The sequence below is a fragment of the Trachinotus anak genome, unplaced genomic scaffold (genome assembly GCF_046630095.1).
Source record: "Trachinotus anak isolate AG129_WGS33_773 ecotype Australia unplaced genomic scaffold, CSIRO_AGI_Tana_v1 ptg000008l, whole genome shotgun sequence".
NCBI lineage: Eukaryota > Metazoa > Chordata > Actinopteri > Carangiformes > Carangidae > Trachinotus > Trachinotus anak.
This window is the reverse complement of record NW_027273859.1, coordinates 10,796,190-10,820,851: the sequence shown is the minus strand read 5'-3', so window position 1 is coordinate 10,820,851 and position 24,662 is coordinate 10,796,190. Positions and strand designations below refer to the sequence as shown.

At 40.9% G+C, this 24,662-nt stretch overlaps 1 protein-coding gene across 6 annotated transcripts; it reads right to left on the bottom strand.

Moving 5' to 3' along the window:
• Window positions 1-50: 50 nt before the first annotated feature.
• On the bottom strand, window positions 51-24,523 carry LOC139623904 (AP2-associated protein kinase 1-like). 6 transcript variants are annotated; one of them, XM_071482533.1, is made up of 21 exons: window positions 22,388-24,523; window positions 21,707-21,899; window positions 17,559-17,677; window positions 16,822-16,930; window positions 16,186-16,328; window positions 15,907-16,028; window positions 15,750-15,831; window positions 15,464-15,596; window positions 15,234-15,337; window positions 14,720-14,799; window positions 14,472-14,635; window positions 13,854-14,044; window positions 12,515-12,739; window positions 11,788-11,975; window positions 11,290-11,483; window positions 11,128-11,196; window positions 9,055-9,159; window positions 8,713-8,814; window positions 7,932-8,102; window positions 7,477-7,566; window positions 51-2,761 (listed from the first exon to the last, which is right to left on the bottom strand). In XM_071482533.1, exons 2-21 carry the CDS (start codon window positions 21,864-21,866, stop codon window positions 1,914-1,916), a joined length of 3,399 nt encoding a protein of 1,132 aa, XP_071338634.1. In that variant the 5' UTR covers window positions 21,867-21,899; window positions 22,388-24,523; the 3' UTR covers window positions 51-1,913. The 6 variants fall into 6 exon arrangements, with proteins under 6 accessions (XP_071338634.1, XP_071338635.1, XP_071338637.1 ...); XM_071482534.1 differs by lacking the exon at window positions 9,055-9,159 and having other exon boundaries at window positions 21,707-24,522; XM_071482536.1 differs by lacking the exon at window positions 9,055-9,159 and having other exon boundaries at window positions 12,521-12,739; window positions 21,707-24,522.
• Between the last annotated feature and the right edge of the window lie 139 nt (window positions 24,524-24,662).

Genomic DNA, 24,662 nt, shown 5'->3' with positions numbered 1-24,662 from the left:
TGCATTCAATTCACAAATTCGTGTTTCAGAGATGATAAATAACTGCAAAATTTGATTTACATTCATTTAATATATTGTTTATGACTTACAACATGGTTTTCAAAGGCAGGCTGTGCAGCATAACAAGTGTTTTGAGTGCTTTTTGTCCTTTTTTGTCCAACAGTATCATCAGCTGTTGAATCCTCCAAAGATTTCCTATGCAACACTGGTCAAAATAAACTTTACAGCTGTGACACAATCAAAACACATTCTTAGAGAACCCTGACTCTGTGTCAGTGACTATGTGCAACCTTCATGTATACGTGTTGGGTGAGAAAAGTGAGCATTTAAAAAAAAAAAAAAAAAAATTGTACACTTCAAAAAGAAAAAAAAAGGATTTTACATTACAACAGAGGAATACATGATTTAGACTTTGGGTTGAAACAGGTTGGAACCCCTTTCTTAAAAGTGCCTTGGTGGGAACCAAAAAGTTTTCCATGATTTTACAAAGCACAAAGACAGACAACAATAAAATATTTCCAAATGGTGATGGAAATAAATTCAAAAGGAATGTCATCAGTCAGTCACTACTCAAGATTTCACTTACAATATACTACTATTACAATCCCTGACCGGAACTGTGAAGCATAAGTGCTGTAGATATTTGTGTGACTGCAGGAAAGCATTGTTTTCACTTCGGTTGTTTGTAAGTGTGAGTCACAGTTATTACACATTTGGAAGCTACAGAGATGTCTATGATAGAGATGCACTGAAGAGTAGGATGGAAAATCTTGGTGCATATGCATACTGCAGACAGCAAAAGGAAGTTGTACATGATTGTACACAAGTATTTGGTGCTGAATGCAAGTGCAATAAAAATGATGTAAATGCAGCAGTTTTTCAGGAGGGCACAAAAGGCAAATGTGATTTATGCTGTTTGATGTGGTGGAGGGAAGTACTGTAAGAGTGTAAGAGTGTAAGGCTTCAGCGATATCTCATAAAGTTAGGAGAAACAAGTAAAAGTGGATCTAATACATTTATATAACATAGGAACTACTATTATGAATTTTCTATGCCTAACATTTATATACGGTTCATACATTACATGGAGCAAACACTAATATTCCATTTTCATTAGACAGGACAGAGACCACAAAATACACAAGACAAAAAATGCAAACATTTTGGATTGCGAGAAAAAAACAAAACAAAACATATTCATATCAACAAATGCCATCTTTGAAACGTGTATGCATCATTATCCAGCATCTGACTTGGAGGGCACAGTTGTAAGACAATTTATAAATGTAATATTTGATACAATTACAGATGAATTCCTCTGAATCATCATGTCATAAAACTCTCACAATAGTGTTCAGAGACTGCAGATCTGTTTCACTCATTAATGGTGCTCGATTGTGTCTTTTCCTCTTTCCTGGTTCTCTGAAGTTATGAGCTAATACAATGGAGGAGTGAGGTGTTATCAGATCATAGTTTTACAGTAAAGCTCAAATATATAGGAAATAAAACTGCCAAAGCCTCAGACAAACCCCTTCACTACTGTGGTATTTTAGCGATGACACAAAAAGTAACTGAGGTAGGCAAGAAAACAATCAAATACTTGACCACCATATCGTCTATGTGTAGATGTACGTACCAAAAGGATTGAGCACAATTCAAAAGGTAAGTGAATGTGACAGGTAACACAAAAAGTGACTAGGAGTCTGGTAAGGATGTCAGTTTTCTTACTCTGATGGAACATTCAAGTGTAAAGATGACCTTGTACTATCAGATCTAATTGGAGCCAGTTGAGAATGAGATCCATGCAGGCCTGCAGTCCAGCTGCAGTGCTGGTAACAGCATGCAGTATGCCTGTTATAGTTTGCATAATTCAGTGGCGCTGATGCCCACTGCCCCGACCTCTGAGTGTGCATTCAGGGCTTTTCTTGCGGGGCCTTGATGTGAAAGGGTGCAGAGACGAAGGGGTCTACAGCGCTCACTTCTGACGTCCATGAGTGAAGAGGTCCAACAGGGACTGATGCCACAGCGGCTTGCCTGCTCACGTTGGACACGACTCTGTGAGCTGCTACTTGCTGCTGGGGCACAGGTCCCTCAAAGTGTCGGGAATATTTGGCCAGGGCTTGAGGGCGGAATGGTTGAGGGGGAACTTGTCCCAACGCACCTTGATCAGGGGTTACAGCATGAACTCCAGCTGCATGAGTGTATGAGGTCTTGGGCTCAGCTCCTGTAGCCTCCTTTCTTTTTCCAAAGGGAGCCTGAGAGAATACGTCGAACTGCTGCTGAGGTGCAAGAGCGGCACGTGGAAACGGAGCATTTGCAAACACGTCGCCTAGATCCTCTTGCGCAATCCGGAAGGGGGCTTTAGAGAAGACATCTGCAGCAACATCTGTCCCCTTAGCTGGCACAGATACATGCTGGGAATGATTCTGAGCAAAGGTGCTTGGAGTAGGTTGTTGGAAGGTAGTACATGGTTGTGTTGGTACTGTGCTGGAGTGCGGTGATGAGTGGAGGGCTAACTGAGGTCCTTGTTCCTCTTCATCCTCAGACTCCATCAAGAGAGGTCTTGAGCCGCTGCAGTCATGGGCTGCTTCATGACTCTCAATGGCTCCCCCATCCTGCTGCTCTTCCTTAAGGACTTCTTTCTCCTCCTCTTCATCACTGGAGTGCACGCAGCCCTCGTTGATTTTCGAATCTCCTTCTGGAGGTTCAGTCTCCTGTCCCTCCCCGAGCACAGAATAGCCGTTGCTCTCCCCTTGCAGATCTGAGTAAGACAGTAGAGATAGAGAAAAGCATATCAAATGTGACCAAAGACGTTACATGGTATATATATTTTCAGTAAAGAGAAATTTTCCCATCTGAGATCCAACTGCCCGTTTATCCAGCAGGCCATCAAATCTCAATCATACACAACATACTGTATGACCAATGCATCATCTCTAAAATCTGTAAACCACTGATCAGTGAAAACGACCCAATGGTGAGGAACCAGCACAAGACTCCAACAATACAGACACATTTGAAGTCACATGAGACACAACAAGACTACCAGCTCTACTATTACAACATAAAATAACCTTGTTTCCACACAGCTGTTCAGTGTCCTCAACTTTGAAAAACAGTGGCATGTGTTAGGGGAAACAGTTAGCTTTTAGTTGGGATTGATTGTGTTGAGGTGTAGAGAGCTCAGAGGGAGTCAGTAGGTCTGTGGAAACAAGGACTAAGAGCCTTTATGGCAACAGTAGAAGTAGTTAGGGACAGACAGGTTTGCACAGATGAGCAGACAGATCAGTCTTACCTCAGCAGCGTTGGCAGCAGCTGTTAACGGGCAGCTCTTGGGAAGATGTTAGTTGCAGCCATTAAAGGAAAACACCAGTTTTGTTTTACTGTTTCAGGTCATTTCCCCTCACACTCGTTTATTTTAAATTGTCAACGGACCATTTCCAAATAAAATTAATCCAACTGATAAATTACCTAAAGATCATCTCACTGGTCAGAACTGACTACCAAGCACAACAACAAACAGTGAGACAGTCACACATCATGTGGAATAAAAGCTGTCAATCCTGCACAATACAACTCAGTGCCTCTACAATCTATCTATGGTACAACCTAACAAACAGGAACACAATTCGAGGACCCAAAGCCCTTTACCTGTCTACAACATTCATGAAGCATAAAACAACTAAGATATGAGAGGTGATAAGAAAAAGGTACGAAAACCTAGAAATTACTCCTATAAATCTCAGAAGGAAAGCTCCAAAGGACAACGGTTGTCAGGTAGACAAGTGTTTGATGATGCTTGTACAAAAAGCTGTAAACATACTTCTAAGGTGCAAAGCACACACATTAACTAACGGTTTAATACTAAGCAGAAGCTTTACAGGATATTATAAAGTATCTGCAATCTAATTTGGTTCCCGGAAGGAAAATGGATTCGTCAGATTATTAAAACAATCTTCAGTGTCAATAAAGTCAGCTGGTTCCTTTGCTAAAAATAAAATAATATGACCCAAAGAGACTTAATTTATATTCACATTAATGAGTTTTATTCAGTGTCTCTCTTTTTGAACCTTAATTCATAAAAATAGAATTACACACTCGATAATGATCCTGCTTTGACATATGGACATCTGCTGCCAATTCAAGTCAAACATTTTGATATAAACAGTGTAATTATTATGCCTGTCACCATTTCAACCAAACCAGCACAGTAAGTACATTAGTTTCACACAGCAACACAAGTAAAACTCTACGGCCAAGGCAAGAACTCTACAGGATACAGCACTGTAGTGTCTGATAAGAACATGAAGCATTATTGTAGGATTGCATAGATTATCCACACAAATGCAAATGACTTTACCGAACAAGATGGACAGAAACAAAATAAAAGCACATTTCTGTTTACCCATGGCAGTTCCTAGGGTATGGTCGACGACTGTGACTAACCTTCACAATATATCATACAAGCCAGTGGAGAAAACTATTCATGCCCTAAACTTTAAGCATGTATACCAGTGATGGCATATCAGGGGAAATTGTTTTCTGTTTGTATGTAAATATATTAGGTGATATGGACCTTAAGCAGAGACACGTGCCTATGCAACGGACCTTCCTTGGCTAGAGAAAATCCAGAATGAAAGGTAACACTTGGTGGGACATGACATTAAGAATGTAGTTACTGTGATCACATGTACTGTAATACAACATATACAGCTGTTTTTCAAAGCCAAAGAAGCCTTTCCTTAATCATCAGCCAAATGAAAGCGGTGAAAGGTGCTACAGAGATATCAGGAAGTAAATCCGTCATCAGCTCTGTCTTACTGTCTGTTAGATAAACTCTATCCCAGTAACATACAGCAACTTGTAAGTAAAAGTACCATGTGAAGAAGTGGAGAGCTAAAAATACTACCCAGTCAGGTAAGTCATAAGCACTTTGTTTCATGTATCAATGATAACATCTAAACCAAAAGCACTGGCTAAATGCTTGAGTGTGAATGGACAGAAAAGACAGAGGGACTTTGGACACAGGGTCAACATCTTTGCACTCTTAAATACATCTTCGTACACATTTTTTTAATCTATATATCCTTATAAATTCTACATATTTATTATGGTACTCAGTTCATACATTCATTCTAAAGCACTATCAATAATAGTCACATTTTTTCATATCGATGAAATGCCTTTAAATATTACACACTAAAAAAAAACAAAAAAACTACTTTTTACCATTTTTGACATGAACAAAAATGAGAAAAAAAATGAAAAGTGATTTTATGTACATATAATGGATTTTCTGAATATCTCCTCTAACTGAAATGAGTGTCACATTGGCTGAGTGACCTCAAGGTATGTTGTAGGAATGGACTGGCTAGATAAGACAGAGAGGACGTCAATGGGAGAGGGAGATTTTCATGTAAAGCTTATTAGTTAGCCCAGAACCTACACAAAATAACTGAAGTCTACTCTGGAACTCCCTCTCTGTATCAGTGCTGTGCTGCTAAAAATCTGCTCATCTTCACTGATCCTGAGAGCGGACCAACACATGGTAAATACAGCATAATAATAAAATCTTTCCATTAGCTTTGGCATGGAATCATTTCATTCCCTTTTATTTCTGCTGTGCATATCTTGACAATGGGTCCTAGATATGAATGATGAGTTCATGACCCTGCACATAAAAAGATGTAATTATAAAATGCACACATACCATTAATGGTCTTGGTATAAGTTATAGATACTGCTGATAGTGATCATCCTGCTGTGGAAACGGAGCCGAATTAATCAGCCATGTTAACACTGACGTCACCAGTTTCAGGATTTCAAGACATCATCACGATTAACAGATTTATAGGTGTTATTTGGGAGAAATAATACCCTGTTTAAGATCCAGAAAGAGGTGACAATATACAGTACAGTTATGCTGAAGCCTATGAAGCTTAATACATATACTACGTTAGCTTGGATAACTAGCTGTTTAAAAACATGGTTACTGTATACTATATGATAAAAGTAGCACAGACTCAAACAGATTTGACTTCCTACATGGTGCAGAGTTTATGTTTGAATGTTTGAAAAATGCAGCCTAATTCTCATCGCACCACAGTAAACCACATTAGTTTCAGAAATCTGTAAAGACTAGCTAACATGCTTTTTCCTCTACAAACTGGTTCAATCAGTGCAAACAGCTCTCAGTGGTTCACTCAGGGTGTATCTTTGTTTGGTCAATAGTTGAGTTCAAAGCTTTTATAGGAAAGTGCATCAATTTATCCAGGAGGTCTACAGCGTTTTCACTCCTCACTCCGGAGGCAGACCCCTGACACAAATGAGCGTGCCTGAAGGTGGCTTGTTTAAATAAAGCGTCGACCCTGAACAAGCACACAAAGTGAGCGCAATGCAGCTGTGATCAAGCATTTTAACATGTGCATATGATGACAGTTCATCACCATGGCAGTGCATTCAAATGAGGGATATTAATGCAAGTATGAGGAAAGCATGAGGAAAACCATGGCGTAGACGGGACAGAAGCAGACGATATGCTCAGGCATTAATGAAAAGATTTTTACCAGTGTGGGAATGTCAACGGCCAGCAGAGATATATGAAACCAGCTAATCAGGCAACTAGAGATGGAGTTGAGGCGACTGAGGCACATAAAGAGAAAGGTTCCACTGAACCGATCTATGCTGGCTCCTCTGTTTCACTTCATAAGGTGCTACATTAAGTGCCTCTGCTTCCCCATCTCTATCCCCCACCCTCCCCCGTCCCTTTGTTAGGATTGCACACTGCCCCTTCGACCTCTCCCACCCCCTCTAGAGGTCGATGAGCTGATCCACCAGCAGAAGGGAGCGGGCCAAGTTGGGGATGCTGGACTCTGAACTGCCACTGTTGCTGCGCGAGTGACCACCTGAAACGTGCCAGAAACAGAGAGAGGGAGATAGAGAGAGAGAGAGAGATGGACATGGAAGAGTCGAGGGATATTGTGAAAGACAAGCAAAAGAATAAGTAATATTAACAGAGGTTGTATGGAAAATTAAAAGCGAGGAGTTGATGAGGATAAGGGGAAAATGATGGCAGAGCAGAGAGATGCATGAACAGGGGCAGAAAGAGAAAGAGAAACAGGCAGAGTGAGCTGGGATTATTTTATACAGCTGCATCATTACAGGGGGAGAGTAAGGGAATGCAATTCTAACATGAGGAGACTTTCAGGATAAACTACAAGGCGCCAAACACCTTCAAGGCGGAAAAGCACTGGGAGTATAACATTAGACACAAGGGAGAGAAAGATGACTAATGTGAGAGCTTGATGGGATAAAAAGCTTTAATGTGTCAAGCACACCCATACAAGACTTCTCACATCAGCAGCCATATGAATGAGCTACTATAACTGGACTAGGGGCTAAGTCATTCATCTCGGTGGCTCATAGTCTGGGCTTCAGGGGATGTCAGTGCTCATCTCGGGATTCTGTTAACCTTACCTTGATTTGAGTTTTTGGAGATGAGCACAGGAATAGGGTCAAACTCGTCGTCATTGCCCTTCTCCCCACACGACATGAGGAAAGCAGAGTCTGCGGTGAGGGAAGAGGAAGTGAAGGAATGGTGGAGGGGGAAAGAAGTTAACTCAGCCAAAGAAAAGAGCAAAAAGAAAGGAGGATGCACGTTGATTAAAAATAGATGGAGCCAGGGCAGTCACAGTATTTAAAAGCCATGCATTTTAGGTGGCTTTTGGCTCTTCAACAAATGAGTCAAGGGTCTGTTGAAGCTGGCATTTAATGTGTCTAATTCAATGTCTGTGTCACATGTGTAAGTTTTTATTTTCTCTGAACAGGCCCTCCTGTTATGGTAATGCTCTGTGGTCTGGTGTGGTTTCACAGGCCAAAACCCTTGGAAGACATGAGGCTAGCTGAGGGGTGCTGCAAGGGGGAGGTCTTACCAGAGGCTGTCTGACCAGGCGGCAGCTCCTCCAGACAGGATCCAGAGCCGGAGCCAGGAGGAGCAGAGGAGCAGGAGGAGGAGGGGACAGCAGAAACAGACTGGTTTCCATGAGGAGAAGTACGAGATAACAGATCGCAACCCAGCAGAGAGTCATCCCCAGTGAGAGAGTCTGAGACAGCATGACAGGATGAAGCAAAGCCAGAGGGACAAGGGGTCACAGTAAAAATAAGATTATTAGCTGAAGGAGCAGAGGCAAATGCAGTTTGTTAGTAAGACAGTTCACTGTTTTAGCGCTTGAAGCATATAGTCATCAGCATCAAAAAAAGCCATGGTACAAATCCCATAGAACATGTGCTGCAAAGTCAGAGGCAGTAGTCCAAAACCTACATGTTATCTACAGCTAATATTGATCATTACAGAGGAATGTAGACTGTGGGTGGATTTTGGGCAAGATCAGCAATGATAATGAAAAATCTGTTCAATGCTCTCATTCAATAGACTGATTCACACCCTTGAAAACCTCACATCCCCGTACTACAATAAAGCATCTGCTCCAGTCACTGAACTTAGCTGAGCCACAGGCCAAAAATTTATTTTGTGTTTTCCAAACCAAAAAATAAAGTGACTGCAGTTGTTAAAAAAAAACAAAACACTTGAGTCAAGATGACATCAACGGTTGACGAGGGGAACAGGACCACAATGATAGATGATTATCCTTTGGTGAAAATGCTACAAAGAATTACTCTAAGATTTCCTATTATGTGGCCCAGGCTGCTAACCTGGCATGCTGGTAGGGATGAGCTCCGGCTGGGCTGAATGTCGCTGGGCTTGGGGGGCGTCCAAACCAGGAATAAGTGAGTCCAAACACACCTGTGCCTTTGCTATATGGAGACATCAAATGGAAAAATAAGGCAATATTACGAAATTACTCGTAATGTAAGAGGAAAATAGATTGCCTTAGTGGAGATAAAACTGATGAAGGCCTTCTTTACTCCTTTCTCCAGTAGGTTTTTCTGACTTCATGACCATGTGAGTGAAAGAGGAGAAGGAAGGCAAGAAGATGCATGCAGAGCAGACGGGGGGTTTTAGAGCAAGGCGGGGGACAAGAACAGAGCTGGTACCATTGGTGGAGCTCTCTGCAGAACTATTGAAGGGGTCAGCCAGGGTTAAGAGGTCAGGGAGCAGGAGAGAAGTTTCAGGGGACTTCAGCCCCTCAATCAGCTTCTCTGTGAGCGAGCCAGAGAGAGAGAAGACGGAGAGAAGTAATGGACAGATGGCCGCAGATAGAAAAAGGAAACAAGGAAGGATTTTGCACACAAATGAAAGAGAAGCAGGGAAACTAGAAATATGAAACTGTAGCAATGAGGGGGAAAAATTATATATAGACAAAATCAATGAGGATAGTTACAATTTTGTAATATTTAGTGCATGAAGACCAACGTGTCAACATTTTAAGGTAATTTTACATTCCCATGACTCGGAAATCAGGTCGCTTGCAGGGTGATAAAGCCATAATATTGTGATAAAATTACTTTATGATGTGTTAGTTTACTTAGTTCTGCACAACACACATATACCTCAAGATGAGTTAGTGCAGTGAAATCCCCTGAAAAAAAAACATTCTTTAGCAACATTATCATGCCAAACAAATGCTGAAGCAAAGTGTTTTTTTCCCCCACTCTCTTTAATGACGAACTTCAACCGCAAACATTTAATTGCATAAACAAGCCACAGCAATCGGTGCACATATACTGTCCCACTGCACTAGACTCTGACCACATGCCAATCCTCTCAACTCATTTTCAGACCAGTGCAGACAAATGAGCAGATGACATCTTTGTGAAATGGGCTTTTCCATGTGTGTGATAATCTTTGTCATAGGAAAAGCTTAAGACTCTAAATTAGTACGTTAATTACTGATTTGATAAAGTTGAAGTACAGTCCATGCATGCAACAAAAAATTACTGACTTCACACTGCAGCTCATACTTACAGGAAACTGCAATGGGTCAAAATGGGGTGGGGGTCTTAGACAAGGAATGTGTTGGCTCAGAAAATGGCACAGCAGATGTGACCTTTTGCCCTCTTCACTATAGGAAAGAGGCCAACACTGGTGAAAGCTTTTTACAAATCCTAAATGTCCCAAAGCTAATTCTCTCAGCAAAATCAATAGCAAACACGTGATATTCAAAATGCTTTATATACAGCATGTTATATTTTTTTTAATTAATTCAAACTATTCTCTCTCTAAATGCTGCTCAGTGTGTTTACTTGTGTGCACCCTATTTGAGTGAGTGATACACAGAGTCAAAGACACATCCTAGGCCGGGTAGAGAAGATTAACCACACCCTGATTATGTAACAGCCTCAACATTTTTATCCTGTCAGTTCAGGCCTTAAACAACTACACAAAAGAAGGTTACAGCTAAGAAGCACGCACTACCAAAAAGAGCTAAAGGCTAAACTGAGGAGAACATAAAAGGCTGGGTTAACATTTTAACAAGACAGCATGCTGAACTTTCTCTTGTTATTAGTGATAGTGGTAAGCAGGCTCCTCCAGCAGTAAGGCAATCCAATTAACAAAGGAGATTTTGTTCTTCACGTTACCAGGCAACAGCAAAAGCACAGATCTGCAAATGAGATTCGATCTTGCTGTAGCTAGGGCCGCTATTCATGGAAGCTGACAAGGAGCCACTGTGAGGCTGCTTGCTATGTCAACAAGATAGGAGCGTGTACAAATCCCAACCACAAAACTAGCACTCATAAAGTACCCTCTGGGAAGTGTGATGTCCAGGAAACTACCTCAGTAAATGAAAACAGTAAGCTCTAGAAATATATTTGTTCAAGAGCCCAAGGACTGAGAGAATCAAAGGTATGGCTCATACTCTGTCATGTTGTGACAGGAAAATTACCTGTGGTGTCAGAGAGTGAAAGAGCATTAAAAGAGCCCTGGACAGTCAACAACACTGAACCTGCATTCATGATGTCTGCAGATCTTTCAGCTTAACATTGTGCAGTGAATAAAGATGGGAGAAAACAAATGAAGGAATGTGAGAGCATGAACAACAGAAGAAGAGAACGGGCTGGACTACTGTATAGAGATGATTGATATATCAGTCAAAGATAAGACTCCTGGGACAAATGGTACATAAAGCAATGAGAGAGCACACTCAGAAGAATTAAGCAAAGCCTTACCTGGAAAAGCATTGAGCCCCGGAATAAGATTTTCACTGGAGCCTGTGATCTTCTCCCCTGGTGCAGCAGCTGTGCACAAGCGAACAGCAAAGTCATTTTTAGATTGTATGACTATTTACTATTGTAGCAGGCGTAAGTATGCAGAAAACAAGCTGAACTTACACTCAGCTAACTTTGTAAAGTCTTTGTTGAGCAGCTCCTCTGCCGTTAGTTTGGAGAAGTTATCATCCCCAAAGGGGTTCCAGCTGGGCTGAGTTGTGGGCGCAGTGAGGGCTGATGGGGCGTCACCATCACCTGGATGATACACACTCTGCTGGGACGAGCAGGGGGAGCCAGAGGGAGTAGTACTGGCTGATCTGTAGTGTGCAGATGTGTGAACATAAACAAGGGCAACAGTGCACAGTGAAATTTGATCATGGGTGTTAAGACTGTGCGCTCTGGCCTACTGATGTATGCAAATAAGAGTGAGTGAAGAGAGTTATTTAAAGGCTGAATTAAGTGATTCTTCTCAAGCTGGATTCTCTGAGATGTAAAAGGGTCATTTATCCTCCTTTGGGATTCTGTCATATGAATGGACTGTCTATTGGCCTTCTGAGCTCACTCAGTCCCATGAAAGGAGAGTTCATCCTCAGATCACTGAAGGGAGTTAATGCTGCTCACTTGGACTTGTTGAGGCTGGCCTCAGCTGCGGCTGCCTGAAGTAGCTGGGTGGACTTGCTGACTGGAACCCCGAACACGGCACTGTGGGTGACATCGCTCAGGATGCGTCTGTGGCCACTCTTAGGGGCCATCTTTGGCGACGAGGGGGGTGTCAAGGAGCCCACTTTGTGAATCCCTCTGCCAGCCGTCTGTAATAAGAAGATAGAGGCGAAGAATTTGAGACCAGGGAAAATGGATGCTAACAGAGACAATATCTGTTTAGTGCATAAGAAGAAAAAAAAGACCAAGACCAAGCAAGATCAGTTGGAAAAGAAAATCTGAAGAAGTTGATGTATTATAAATACCTCCAAAACCACAACTCAGAGAAAACAGTTATGGAAAAGGGAAGAAAGTATTCCCATTACAGAATCTGGACAGAAACAGATGCACCTCATGATTTAAGTTACCTGAAAATACACACAGTTGGAGTATGATAGAAGCAGTGTAGAGTGTGAAAGTAAATCATTTGGTTGTAACATGACTTATACAGTGTCTATGCAACAATGCAATGGTATTTTTTCTAATAAAGACATCATTAAAGAAAGCATTTGCAGCTACATCAACTCTGCCACATTTAGATCATTCCTGCTAAGAAAAGAGTAAAAATCTGATTGTGATTCGGTAGAGAAAAACTAATAATCAGCCCCAGCCCAAAGAGCAGCAGACGGCAGCAGGAGTAGGACGTTACCACAACCTCTGGATCAGCTGCAGGACCAATGACTGCAGACTCAGGGATAGGTGTGAGATGGGGAGCTGCTGTTTCATGGACTACATGCTGCTGCTGCTGCTGGTATTGCAGTTGCAGGGTAACAACTGGATGAACAGGTTTAGCTTTGGACTGCAGCGGGGTAGATGCCTGAGACGCTGTTTGTTGTGGCTGCTGTTGGTGATGGAGGCTCTGTGCCAGTTGATGCTACATAGGAATACCACAGCCAATCATGAGGAAGCCTCAGTTTCAAACTTTGGTCCAGTTTAAATACATTTTTTGTCATGATTTATTGCTCTTTGACAATAACAGCAGACTTGAATAGAATACTTTTCAGTGTTTAGTTTTCATCAGGCCACAATGGAAATCAACAGAAAATACAGAAAACAAAGATGAACAGATACAAAGAGAGAGAGAGAGAAATAGACGAGATGATGTGACATTTGATAAGAGCTGCACACAAACCCATAATAAATACGCTTTCAATATCCGGAGCACTCTAAATGCACGGCTTTGGCCTTCAAATTACAAGTGATGAATAGAATTCATGTTGCATTTTATCTTCACTGAACCTAACTGTGGGTTTACAGAAATACATTTTAAACTGGGAACAGGCAAAAAAAAACCATTATCGTTCACGGAAAATTGAACGGTCCATTAAAGACTTACAATGAAAACATCAGACAAAAAACTAAACAGATAGCATGGTCAAACAGATGTGTTTGAGTGTTTTTAGATTATGACTCATTACCAGCTCAATACATCAGTTTGTCTGTTATTGCATTGTGTGTGCATGGACACCAATTGTGAATTGAAGCAAGAGTAGCTGAACAAACTGATAATCAAATTGGGTCTGTACTGCTAATTAAAATAAAAACATTCAAAACACCTGCAACTACAGTGTCCGAATACACCAAGTGCCTTTCCTTTTGTAAATAATCAAATAAGTAGGTCATCATACAGGGCTTTTCAGCTGCAAGAACTTTGCTTGAAAGTGGATTTACTCTACTTGCAAATATTTTGTTTAACATTACATCTCAAACCAAGCCATCGCTTTTTAATCAGTTATCGGTGCCATTTGTTAACAGTAGAAATTGGTGGAAAATCAAACACTAATGCACTTAAAGAAAGCAGGAATATTCTGGGAGTAAAGGAACATTTATTCCACAAATTAGCCCCAAACATTGGGGCTAAACATCCCGGAACTAGTTGTTGAAAACTCTGACACTGATTTTTATTTGAAACTTAAGACTGCGTGAGAGTTAAATGCAAACAATGCAGCTAAACATTACTTCCATTCTTGTTTTGAGTGGATGCCTACCTGCTGGTTACTCTGAGGGCTTAAGAAAGCTGAGGCTTGCTGCTGCTTCATGAGGAGCTGGTGATGCTGTGGTGTAGTCTGTGGCTGCATGCTGGCCGTCTGAGCTGGCTGGGGTGCAGCCTGTGCAGCAGGGGCCTGTTGAGCAGGTTGGACAGCAGCTGCAGCTGGAGGTGGGACACCGATACCAACACCTGGAAAGGAGACAAAAACTGTCATTTATCATGTCAAAATTATATTTCTGAAGTTGCAATCACATTTCTGATGACACTACTTAGATGGAGACACAGCAAATGTGTGAGTTAGGACTGCCCAGTATAAGGGTATACTGCTGTAATTAATGTGTCATAAGGCCACCATGTATTCTGTTTTTATAAGTGGGCCACAGATGGATGATTCTGTCAAACTGTCAGAGGGCTCATAAAAGCCTTTTAAGAATGGGCTAATTGAACCACTGGGAATACAACTCTTGACCAGTTCATTAAGTCCAATACAGAATGTTCTTTTGCATATATTAATCTATTATGACCAAAATAACTTAACAAAATAACCATAACTGAATGCTTCTATAATCAGTGGTCTTAACACTGACATATTGAGATATTACAGAGCCTCTTATACCTATGGCCTGGGGCGCTCCAGCTGCCACATTGGGTCTCTTGCGTGGGGTGAGCGCTGGCTGGATGGGAAGAATGCCTGATATTGGCTGGGGCTGAGCCTGGCCAGCCTTGGGCCGTTGTCGAGGTGCAATTGAGGTTTCCGTGGTAGGAATGGGGTCTGTAAGCCTGATGGAAGGAAAAGACAGAACTGATGGGTAAGGGTAAAGCATCCTATAATGATTACACTCAAATGCTTTGCTTGCCACTCACCTGGCTTTGGTTTGACTCTTTTTGGCCACTGCTTCACTGGCTCTGATAGGCTCAGGAAGTTTTGCAGGAATGGGAGAATTCTACAACAGTAAGAGGATTTCCAAGTTATCAAAGACAATAAAACCGAACAGTTTAAACATTTTATATAAGTGAGGTATGAAGAAAATATTGAGATTCAGCGCTACACTCCAGTATGGATTTGCAGCTTCCATGAATGCACAGTAATTACCCACTTTAATAATTCTTTGGCTGTATTTTGGCTGAATCAGATGTTCAAGTGCCAAGCTACTTTGTAAATACATTAGAAAAGGGCATGAAGAATGGAGTGCAGCCAACTGGCAAATGCTAGAAAGCATAGCTTTTCTCCAATATCATTATGCCCCCGATAACAGTGCATTTGGAAATCAAGGAGACAACTGAAACAATCATATGTGAGATATGTAACAAGGCCTAAATTTTGAGAGAATTAATCTAATCTCAAACTCCTGCCATTCCTCTGGCCATGCTGACTTACATGTACATTTGGGACTGGACACTCTCTTCGAGCCAGTTTAAAGGCCAAGTAAGATACTTGGTAGATATCTGGTCTCTTATCTGGGTCAGGTTCCAGCATGTATCCTGAGAAGTAAAATTTATTTTGAGTCAGAAACATGAAAATTCATAGACAAAGTTAACTGCACATATACAGCTTAGACATGCAGTAAGTAGGACAGGGAGTATAATCTGATGAACAAGGTTACTCACTAATGAGACAGTGCATGTCCTGGGAGTAGCGGGAGTTGTCTGGGATAGTGAAGCTGCCATCACAGATAGCCACTTGGCTCTCCCCAAAGGGAAGTGTGAAGTAGCACAGCTTATACAGTAGACAACCCATGGCCTATACAGACAAGAAAGTCAACACACTTTATGTAAATGTGACTCTGCTTCCAGCATGTCAGTATTTACTAAAGCACATGTCATTATCATCGTGAATTAATGTGATCATATAGTCATCATAATGTAGCATAGAAATGAACACAATCCTTCTCACCCAAATGTCTGCCTTTGTTGTGATGACCTTTCCACCATAGAGGTTGACCATCTCTGGAGCTCGGTATGACAGAGTAGTGTACCTGGTGTTAAGAGAAGACCAGTGAGCTTCTCAACTTTATTTAGAGAAAGGATAGAAGGTATAAAGAAAAACTCACTTCTTGATTTCCTCCTCTACGACTGGCACCCCTTCTGTTTGAGGGTTTTGGAAGCGGTTGGTGGCACTTCCAAAGTCACAGAGCACATAGTGCCCACGGTCGTGCAGAAGAATATTTTCCACCTGTATGAGGAAGACAAGATGAGACCTGTCAGAACTGACAGATGTTGTAACAACAACAATGTCACAATAAATTCCTTTCAAACGATTTGAGTAACAATCAGTTACCTTATTTAATGCAGTAGGAGTATGGGCATATTGGGAAATAAATTAAACTTGCCTTGAGATCTCGATGGATAATTGGAGTTTTGCACTGGTGGAGACGAGCGAGCGCTTCACATGTGTCACAAAAGATCTGTAAAACCTCGGGTTCAGTGAAGCCTGTCTGTAACCGCTGGTTCATTAGGTTAACCACCTGTCCACCTAGATAAAATAAATAGGTCAGCTATTAGACTATCAAAAGTAGTGAACAACACATAAACACTACCACTACGTGAGAACTAACTGCTATATAATTTCTTATTTGGAGGTTATAACAAGAGATAAAATGATTTGTCAACTTTGTTACCATCTACAATAAATACAAAATCTTACTTTTATCTAATTGTTTTTTACCTTTTTGTTTTTCACATGGCATTTCTGAAAGAGGTCAGCCAAACTTTTTCACAGAGTTTCGTTTCTCTACTAACTTTACTCTAAAGAGGCTTCAACAACAACTATACAGTAATGTTAATATCTGAACTTTCTATTCATAACACCACTCAGTTATGTATTGACTGACACATAAGTTCTATCGACCACGACAGCTATGAGTTGACCATTTGCCTTTGAACAGAACAGGATGCTGTGAGAAGCCGAGGGTGATGGAGCTTTGAATTCAACAGAGACAGGAAGGCACGGGGGTGGGCCAATTTACCTCGACAGAAGTCCATTAAGATTAGGACTTCCCAGACATCGCCAGCTCCAACTGCAGTTATGCTGGAGTCCAGGAAACCAACAATGTTTCTGTTGCCCACTAGGTCCCTCTGCGTAAACAAACACAGATAGAACAACAATGGCCACAATGACAAAACATGGAGACACAGTTTTAACAGATTTTACAGCCCAAAAACATTTGGCGTGGTAAATTACAAATTCATCCAGATTTTTAACTATTCAGTCTATTTCTATCCAAAGGTCTGGAAGTAATGATGATAACAATCCAGTAATAGTCATGCCACCCAGGGTGTGGTTGCTGGAACTGGTTAGTTTCAGTTACAGTGAGGACTGTAGTTGGGAAATGGACGAACAAGAGAGGTCCAATGGCAAAGTGCCAATTCAACAGAAGCAGAATTCCCTGTGTTACATGGGCATTAACTACAATCCAACCCTAGAGCTCCCTTCTGCTGCCATCACTATTCCTGGGTCAACGAGTATTTTCAGAATTTGTGTTTGAAGTACGAAGGACTTCAAGCATTAAGAGCTGGTCATATTCAGACCAAAATCAAAGAAAATATTTGACTTTCAATTCTGTATTTCTCTGCTGATGCCGTTAATTCCACTCAGTTCAAAACTAACGTACAATAACACGCTAATAAAAGACCACTTCCTAGTGTCACAAAGAAAGTGTAGTTTGCTGCACTCAGAATTCAGTTACTGGACTATATTACTCACCATAATCTGTATCTCAAGTTTGCAGACCTGCAGATCATGTTCATTGTTGACATACATCCTTTTTAGTGCACAACGCAGGCCTTGATGAGTCCGCACCAAAAAAACTATGGCAAAACCTCCTGCAAATGAGTAGAGGGAAAAAAGAAAAGAGAATGAACATGTACATTCAAAAAGTCCAAAACCAACTAAATTATAAAAATAATTCTGTATCGCATTTTTTAACTTTTAGCTACAAGAACAGCCAGACAAGACTGTATTGTTTGAATATTTTTTTTTTTTACATTTTAAGATGTGCAGTGATATTACAAACTGGTTAATTTCAGTTTCGATTTCTGATATATATTGATATATTGCTGATATTATGTACATCTCTTCTAGTGTAACAAATATTGCAAGTCAATTACAGTGATTCTAAGAGAAACATGAGATACCATAATTTTACCTTTCACAAAGCAACTTTTGGCCAAATGCCCCTCAGTTCTGTTGAAAACCTGACCACACGTCTCTTAATACTTGCTGCTGAGGCTGACTAATGGATAATGTCATTGGCCTCTGCTAAACTAATATGTTCATATCTGTCTGTATTTCATGTTATCACAGTCATGACGTAAAATGACGGAAAGTAGTGCTTATATGCATGTTGTGCAAGGCTGACAGGAAAACTGGTAAAGAGCAGCTTGAAATGGCACCATGTGAGTCAGCAGTTGTGCTGAGGGGAAGGATGGAAAAAGTAGACAAAACTGACAAAGGAAGTGAGAGAATTCATCATCCCACCTTTGGTCACAGTGATGCTGACACATAAGAAAACTATACGATAGTTGCGTACATCCATAGCAACTAACCACCAACTAACCACCAACAACCACACAGATGAATATCTTTCAACAGATATGCATGGACATTTGTATTAATTGTACAGTACATGTTCTGTATTGGAAAATACACAATTTTGTGTAATGTATTTTGGCTGCACTAAAATTGGTGAAATGTGGACAGCTGTATTATACTAAATCTTAATCTTCAATGACTTCTAGATATGAACTTGCCTCAGCTTTCATTTGCCCCTCTCTCAATTTTATATTGATAACATCTAGCAGCTTTCACATTAAAGGCTTGAATTTTGTTGTTACTGTAGCTCTTCTCTTCACAGTTTTTTTTTCTCACAGCTTGTGTTAATGCCATGCACTGAGCTGACTCATCCAGCTGGCATCACTAAGCCAAGGACAGTTCCATGTGATCCATCTGGTTGACGTTTGATTAGAACTGCACTGGGCTACATCACTTTGAGCTCTAAATGAATGAAGTACAGACAGACAACAAGAGTCAGCAACATAAAGTCATTTTTGACAGGCTTGCCTAAATGGGCCAATAAATAAGTTCTCACATTGAAATCATATGTGTTTCAGTGCTCTGCCCTGTCAGTGAAAGAGTGGAGCTGGGTCACTGTTGATAATAACACATCTAAATTTTACTGATGTCATCTACTATACATTCAATGATTGGAAATTTCACAGTGAAGTGCAAAAACCTGCAAGACAGTGCTGCACCAACACACATGGTGCTGGCAGAGCACAGGCTTGCTGAGTAATTTGTGTTATTAAGACACAGAGAAGCAGTGAAGCAATGTGCTTGAGATGTGGAGTTCAATGAGGACAATATCACACTTAAATGACAGTGAGGCTGAATACAAAGGAGAAAGAAACACACTTCCTGAGCACATGAGACACAGGTCTTGTGTCTGTGTGTGGTCTGTCAGAGTTCAGACAGCTGTACCTCTGTTGTCTCACACAGTCTAATCTGACATGCCTGTAAGAAATGAGAAGGATTAGCAGCCTTCTTGAGCAACAGTGGTTGCAGCAGTGGTCTACAATCTCTGCAGACAGTGTGACCAAATAACTGTAAGTACAGCTACAAATAGTCACAGCCCCTTGACGTAACCGTAACTGACTGTCAGGATTATACCACTCTAGCTTATGCATGCACGCTAAAGCAAATGCACACAAAAATACACCTTTAGGCACTGCTATGGAAAGCTCAGTGAATAGTTGCAGTGTTCACTCACCATTTGTCATCAGTGTAATGGAACTTAAATAACGAGCATCTAGGCTTCGGTTTATACACAGCACGTCCCCACGACTACTATGCTGTTCACAAACATGCTCTGTGAGGTTACATGATACTGCAATGACAGCATGAAATACTAGCACCACAGATTTACTGGATACAAAATTAGCATGGACAAATTATTTTACTTAAACAAAGTTTCTGCCTAAAACCTGGATGATTTTGGTTTACACATGAGGGAATGACTGAGTGAAGCTCCATGTTATGTAGTCTAAGAGAAGGAATTGGGGACACATTTTCTGTTACAATGCAACATGTTACATATGTCAAACTCTATAGGGACAAAAGAAAACACATGTTGTTGACAGTTAAGACATCGAGCCATGTCTCTGAAAATACTCAGACAAGTGACTGAGAAGAAATTACTGCCTTAAACCAAAATGTCTCAAATAAAAACTAGAAAAATGACTTGATTCCAAGCATGTACATCTAGGCCCTAAGCTACAAAAGTTTAAGGTCAAAATGCTCCAAAAAGCTTTAAAAGCTCAGGGCCTAGACTGCTTTTGTCTGTATCGTGAAAAGTGTGTTTATTGCAGCTAAAGGCAACAGAGTTCAACAATGACAACAAAGTCAGTAGACAGAGGGAAAAAACACACCATTTCCAACTGGAGCAGCAAGCTAACAGAAACCAACAACCCAGGCTACAACCAAAACCATCTGAATAAATAGGTCTAGTGACACTGGAGGGAGTCAGATTGCAAGCAGTAGGTCCACTGCCGGAGCAAGAAAATATAATCCCAAAAAAAACATTCCAACTAGCGTTTTGTGAAAGATTTAAAATCTTGGAGAAATGATTAATTTGTACTGTCCATACAAACTCCTGCTTATGAGGCCAAACAACAGCCAATCCGCATGAGGCCTCTCTGAAGTGAATGTCTGTATAAAGGCCAAAGTATTTACAGAACTGATAAGAAAACTATAATACCTCCTCACTCACAGAAATGAACAAATTCCACTGACATCTCAGTGCAGGGTAGGACTGAGGTTAGATGTCTAACCCATTCATAAAGCCACGGTGTGGCCAAACAGATGGTGGCCATCTATAGTACTGATGAATTAATCAGTCTTCTTTCATCTATTTTTTAGTAACAGGCGCTCTTAGCTAACAGAGCATGGAAGACTCTCCTTGCAAAGACAAATGACCAAGGGGAACCTGTTACCCCTATCACAAAGCCTTTTTAACTGTGTTCTGGTCCACCTTAGTCCACCTTACACTTTAAAACATTTCTCACCCTTGAACTCAATGATTTGGATTCGCCTGCAGCTAATCAACATGCAAGATAACGTGTAAAGGTCCAGGCCCCCCAGTAGATTATGAAATGTGGTATGAAAGCCCCACCTTGTCAAGAGTTTACGTTATATGTGGCTCTACACCCTAATAACCATTCCCACCTTTTAACAAACAACAAATTGTTCATCCAAACTTTTTAAATCTGCATTAGTGATTTGTCACTCCCTCTGTAAATATCAAGACAGATGACTCAGCTTATCATTGGTCCTTTACAACACTGTAGAAAATCCAGTCATACCATGTTCCTCCCAGCCTTGAGGTAAAGAGTACAGTCATGCAAAGAGAGGTCAATCTGAACAACTGACAGTTTCATAACACACCTTCTCCCACATTTGAATTTTCAGCCTTGAAATCGTTTTTCCTCACTCTTGTGTTTATTGCATTGAAGCAACCAAACACAAAACACAAAAGAAGAGTGTGACTGAAATAACTGGCCCTGGCAAGGAAATGAACATCAAAAGAGCTGCCTGGGCTGCTCACAACTAATAGTGTAACTGGTATAGCCTTGTGCCAACCACCGCCTTTCCCACCAATAATATATAATAAAGGTGATAGTGTATTTTTACGTTGGTACTCTAGCTGGGCCACAGTCCAACAAAAACAGGCCCACTTCTTTAATGTTACCTGACTCTCCATCCTCACAACAATGTGGTGAAATTCAGATTGTGGATATGGTTAAAAGTGGTTATGTGACAAGTTTGTGATCCACACAACAGAAAGCCACACATTTCACCTTCTGCGACAATTTCCTCGACGGTCACTTGATAGCGTCCAATGGTGAAGACCCGTCCGATGAAGCTGCCACCGCCGCCGGAACCAGCGCCTCCTCCACCGGCTCCAGAACCAGGCCCAGAGCTCACCAACTCCCGGCGAGAATCAAAAAATTTCTTCATTTCCCCCAGATGTTGTCCACAGCGAGGTCAAGTCTAAAAATGTATCAGTATCTTAACAAAGACTAATCCCTGTTCGCTGAGGTGTTGTTGTTAACGCTTTAGCAGCTTTTCAATAATTGAATGAATGCGGCTGCCTAGCTCCAAGCTAAATGCTAGCTAAGTAGCTGGACCTCAAAATATTCCAGACACTGCTCTCCAACGCTCCTTGGCTAACTCATAGTTTGAACAGCAGGCGGGGTCAAATATTGTTGAGAAAATCACAAAACCTAACGTTTACGCGGAAGTCACTGCTTTCCACTCTAAATCGAGAGCAGCGCTGGCTGGCTAAATTAGCCAGGCTATGAGCCCGGAAAAAAAACACTTGTTAGCCGTTAGCTCACTTAGCCAGCTAGCCGAGCAGCTAGGTGCGGTGACAGCTGTCAGTTGATAGACTGGCAGCCAGGTAGGTTCTTAGTGTCCAATGCAGCTTATTACACATCTCCACTGCTATTATCATCCACCCGAAATGCTTCTTAGCTCACCGACTGCTCTGCTCGTCCGTGTCGTAGTGAAAATGACAAAGCTGCACTGCTTTAGTGTGTCCAGCGGGCTGTGACAACAAGGCTGGTCAACTAACTTAGTGACAGAGCTAACGGAGCTACAAACACAGGCGGTGCAGTCCTCTCCACCGCCTCTCTGCGGGCTCCGTCCTGCTGGTCTTCTCATGATTGTGATTGGTCAAATGAACAGCGACCCTCTGTCAATCTTATTGACAAGTAGATTTTAGCAGCGTTTTGTTTAGATTTATGCATTATAGGGTCCTTTCCACTTGAAGTAAATCTGATTTTATTTAAACCCTATTAGTGCAAATTTGTATTTTTGATCATTTCAAATGATATAAGACAGGTCAAGGACAAATTCTTTACCCAATATACATAGGTGATGATGGATGTCTGAGTGTTAAGGGAGAAAAAAAGAGTCATTCAGTGGAGAAAAGTGAGAAATCTTGACCTGCTTAATTCAATCTGTAATGCAGGCACTGAAAGACAAGAAGAACAAGACAAAATACTTGGACCTTGAGACAGCAAGAGAAGGCCCTCTTTCCTGTTTGATACAAATAATACAATCCAGCATATTTTTGTTATCATGTGACACTGTCAAAAACTCAGACTACAACAGTTTGCAGTTCTTCTGCAGTACAAGGTGAAGGCAGAAGGTGAGCTTCTCAACAACGAACACAGAGAGCGTGACAGGAGAACCGTGTCACACTGACCCTGATTCACAGGGGTCCATCTCAGAGCAATGAAATGGATGGATGAGTGAATGGATGGATGATGCGGCTGAGGTATGGTTATCACTGAAATGAACACTGCAATGTCAGAGGAATGTGGCCTACTACAATGGCACAATAAATATTGACAGCTCCAACAGGAAATATGTCTTCAGAATATCTGTGATGATCAGTTGTTAAATTACTGAACTTGTTTACAGTGTATTACCTTTTGAAATAGCCTACAAATTACAGATTTGGGGCATTTAAGATTTAGGTTTTTTTAAGGTCAAAAAGCTATACAAATAAAAACATAACATGCAGCATTGCCATGAAAGGTTTAAGAGAATGCCACATGTATTAGAAATTGAATTGTGGGAATCGTGCTGAATCCTCGTACTCTGTGGTGGAAAGTGATGATTACAGTGAGTAGATGTGAGCTGTCATGTTTACCAGCCTTTTTTTTTTATTATAGCATTATAGCATCAGATTCAAATATAACTAAAGAGGTGATAACAACCCACTGTAGCTGGCCGCAAAACAAAATGAACAGATGATCCACACTCTGTTTTTTCCTTGTGTTTATTGTACCAGTTGTCTGTCTTGACTTCTCATATCTAAAGGTGTAGCTTTCATTTCATTTCATTTTATTTAATTTTGTTCCCTTTATCTTGCATTCATTTTTCCTTCCTTTCCTTTCTTTTGATAGGTAGAGGGGAGACGGCGAAATAGATCCTTCTCTTAAGGCAAAGTTACTGATATCAGTATTTGCAATCTTGCAGCAGAGTCAGTCTATTGGTAATGTTCAACATTATTTGTAATCTCACTGGAATGAACTACATCTGTGCTTTTAGTAAAAGCAATCCCATTTAGCTTCAGTTTTCATTATCTATGAAAACCACTCTGAGTACTCAGTAGACCTCTTGTATAAGATGAAAATTCTCCTCATTTACATACACTCAGGGATCCAGACCGTTGTCCATGCATGCATCATACTGTAGCTTCAAGTGTCTTTTGCAGGCCTGTTTCACCACTGACTCTGTTAGTCTCTCAGTATTCAAAAAAATGGAGCAAACAAAAAAATCAGATTATCACTTTTACATCTCCTGGAAGCCTATGTGGCCAGGCAATAAGCCAACAGGAAGTTCCACCCTCAAGGTTGAGAAAATTTGGGTTAGAATGAAACGTCAACCTCTGTCTTGAGTTTGTTGTTGTATCAGATGTCAAACTGACCAAAAAATAGATTTTGTTTATTGGATGAAATATTACACTATTCCTCAGTAAGTTGTAAAATTAAATGGAGATCTTGGTTGGATGTATGTTTATGACAGTTTGAAAATTTCTCCTGCAGGGGTCACTATTTCATCACTAAATAAATGCAGCTGCCCTGATTTTGTTTTTTTCTTTTCACCTTTACAACAACTTTAAAAGGCTTGATTCAAGGATGATAGCACCAATATTCAGGCCTTACCCCAACAGCAGAGTTGTATTTGTCTGTGTGTCTGTGTGTGTTTTGAGGCATCATATAAGGCTTTGGACAAACTTTG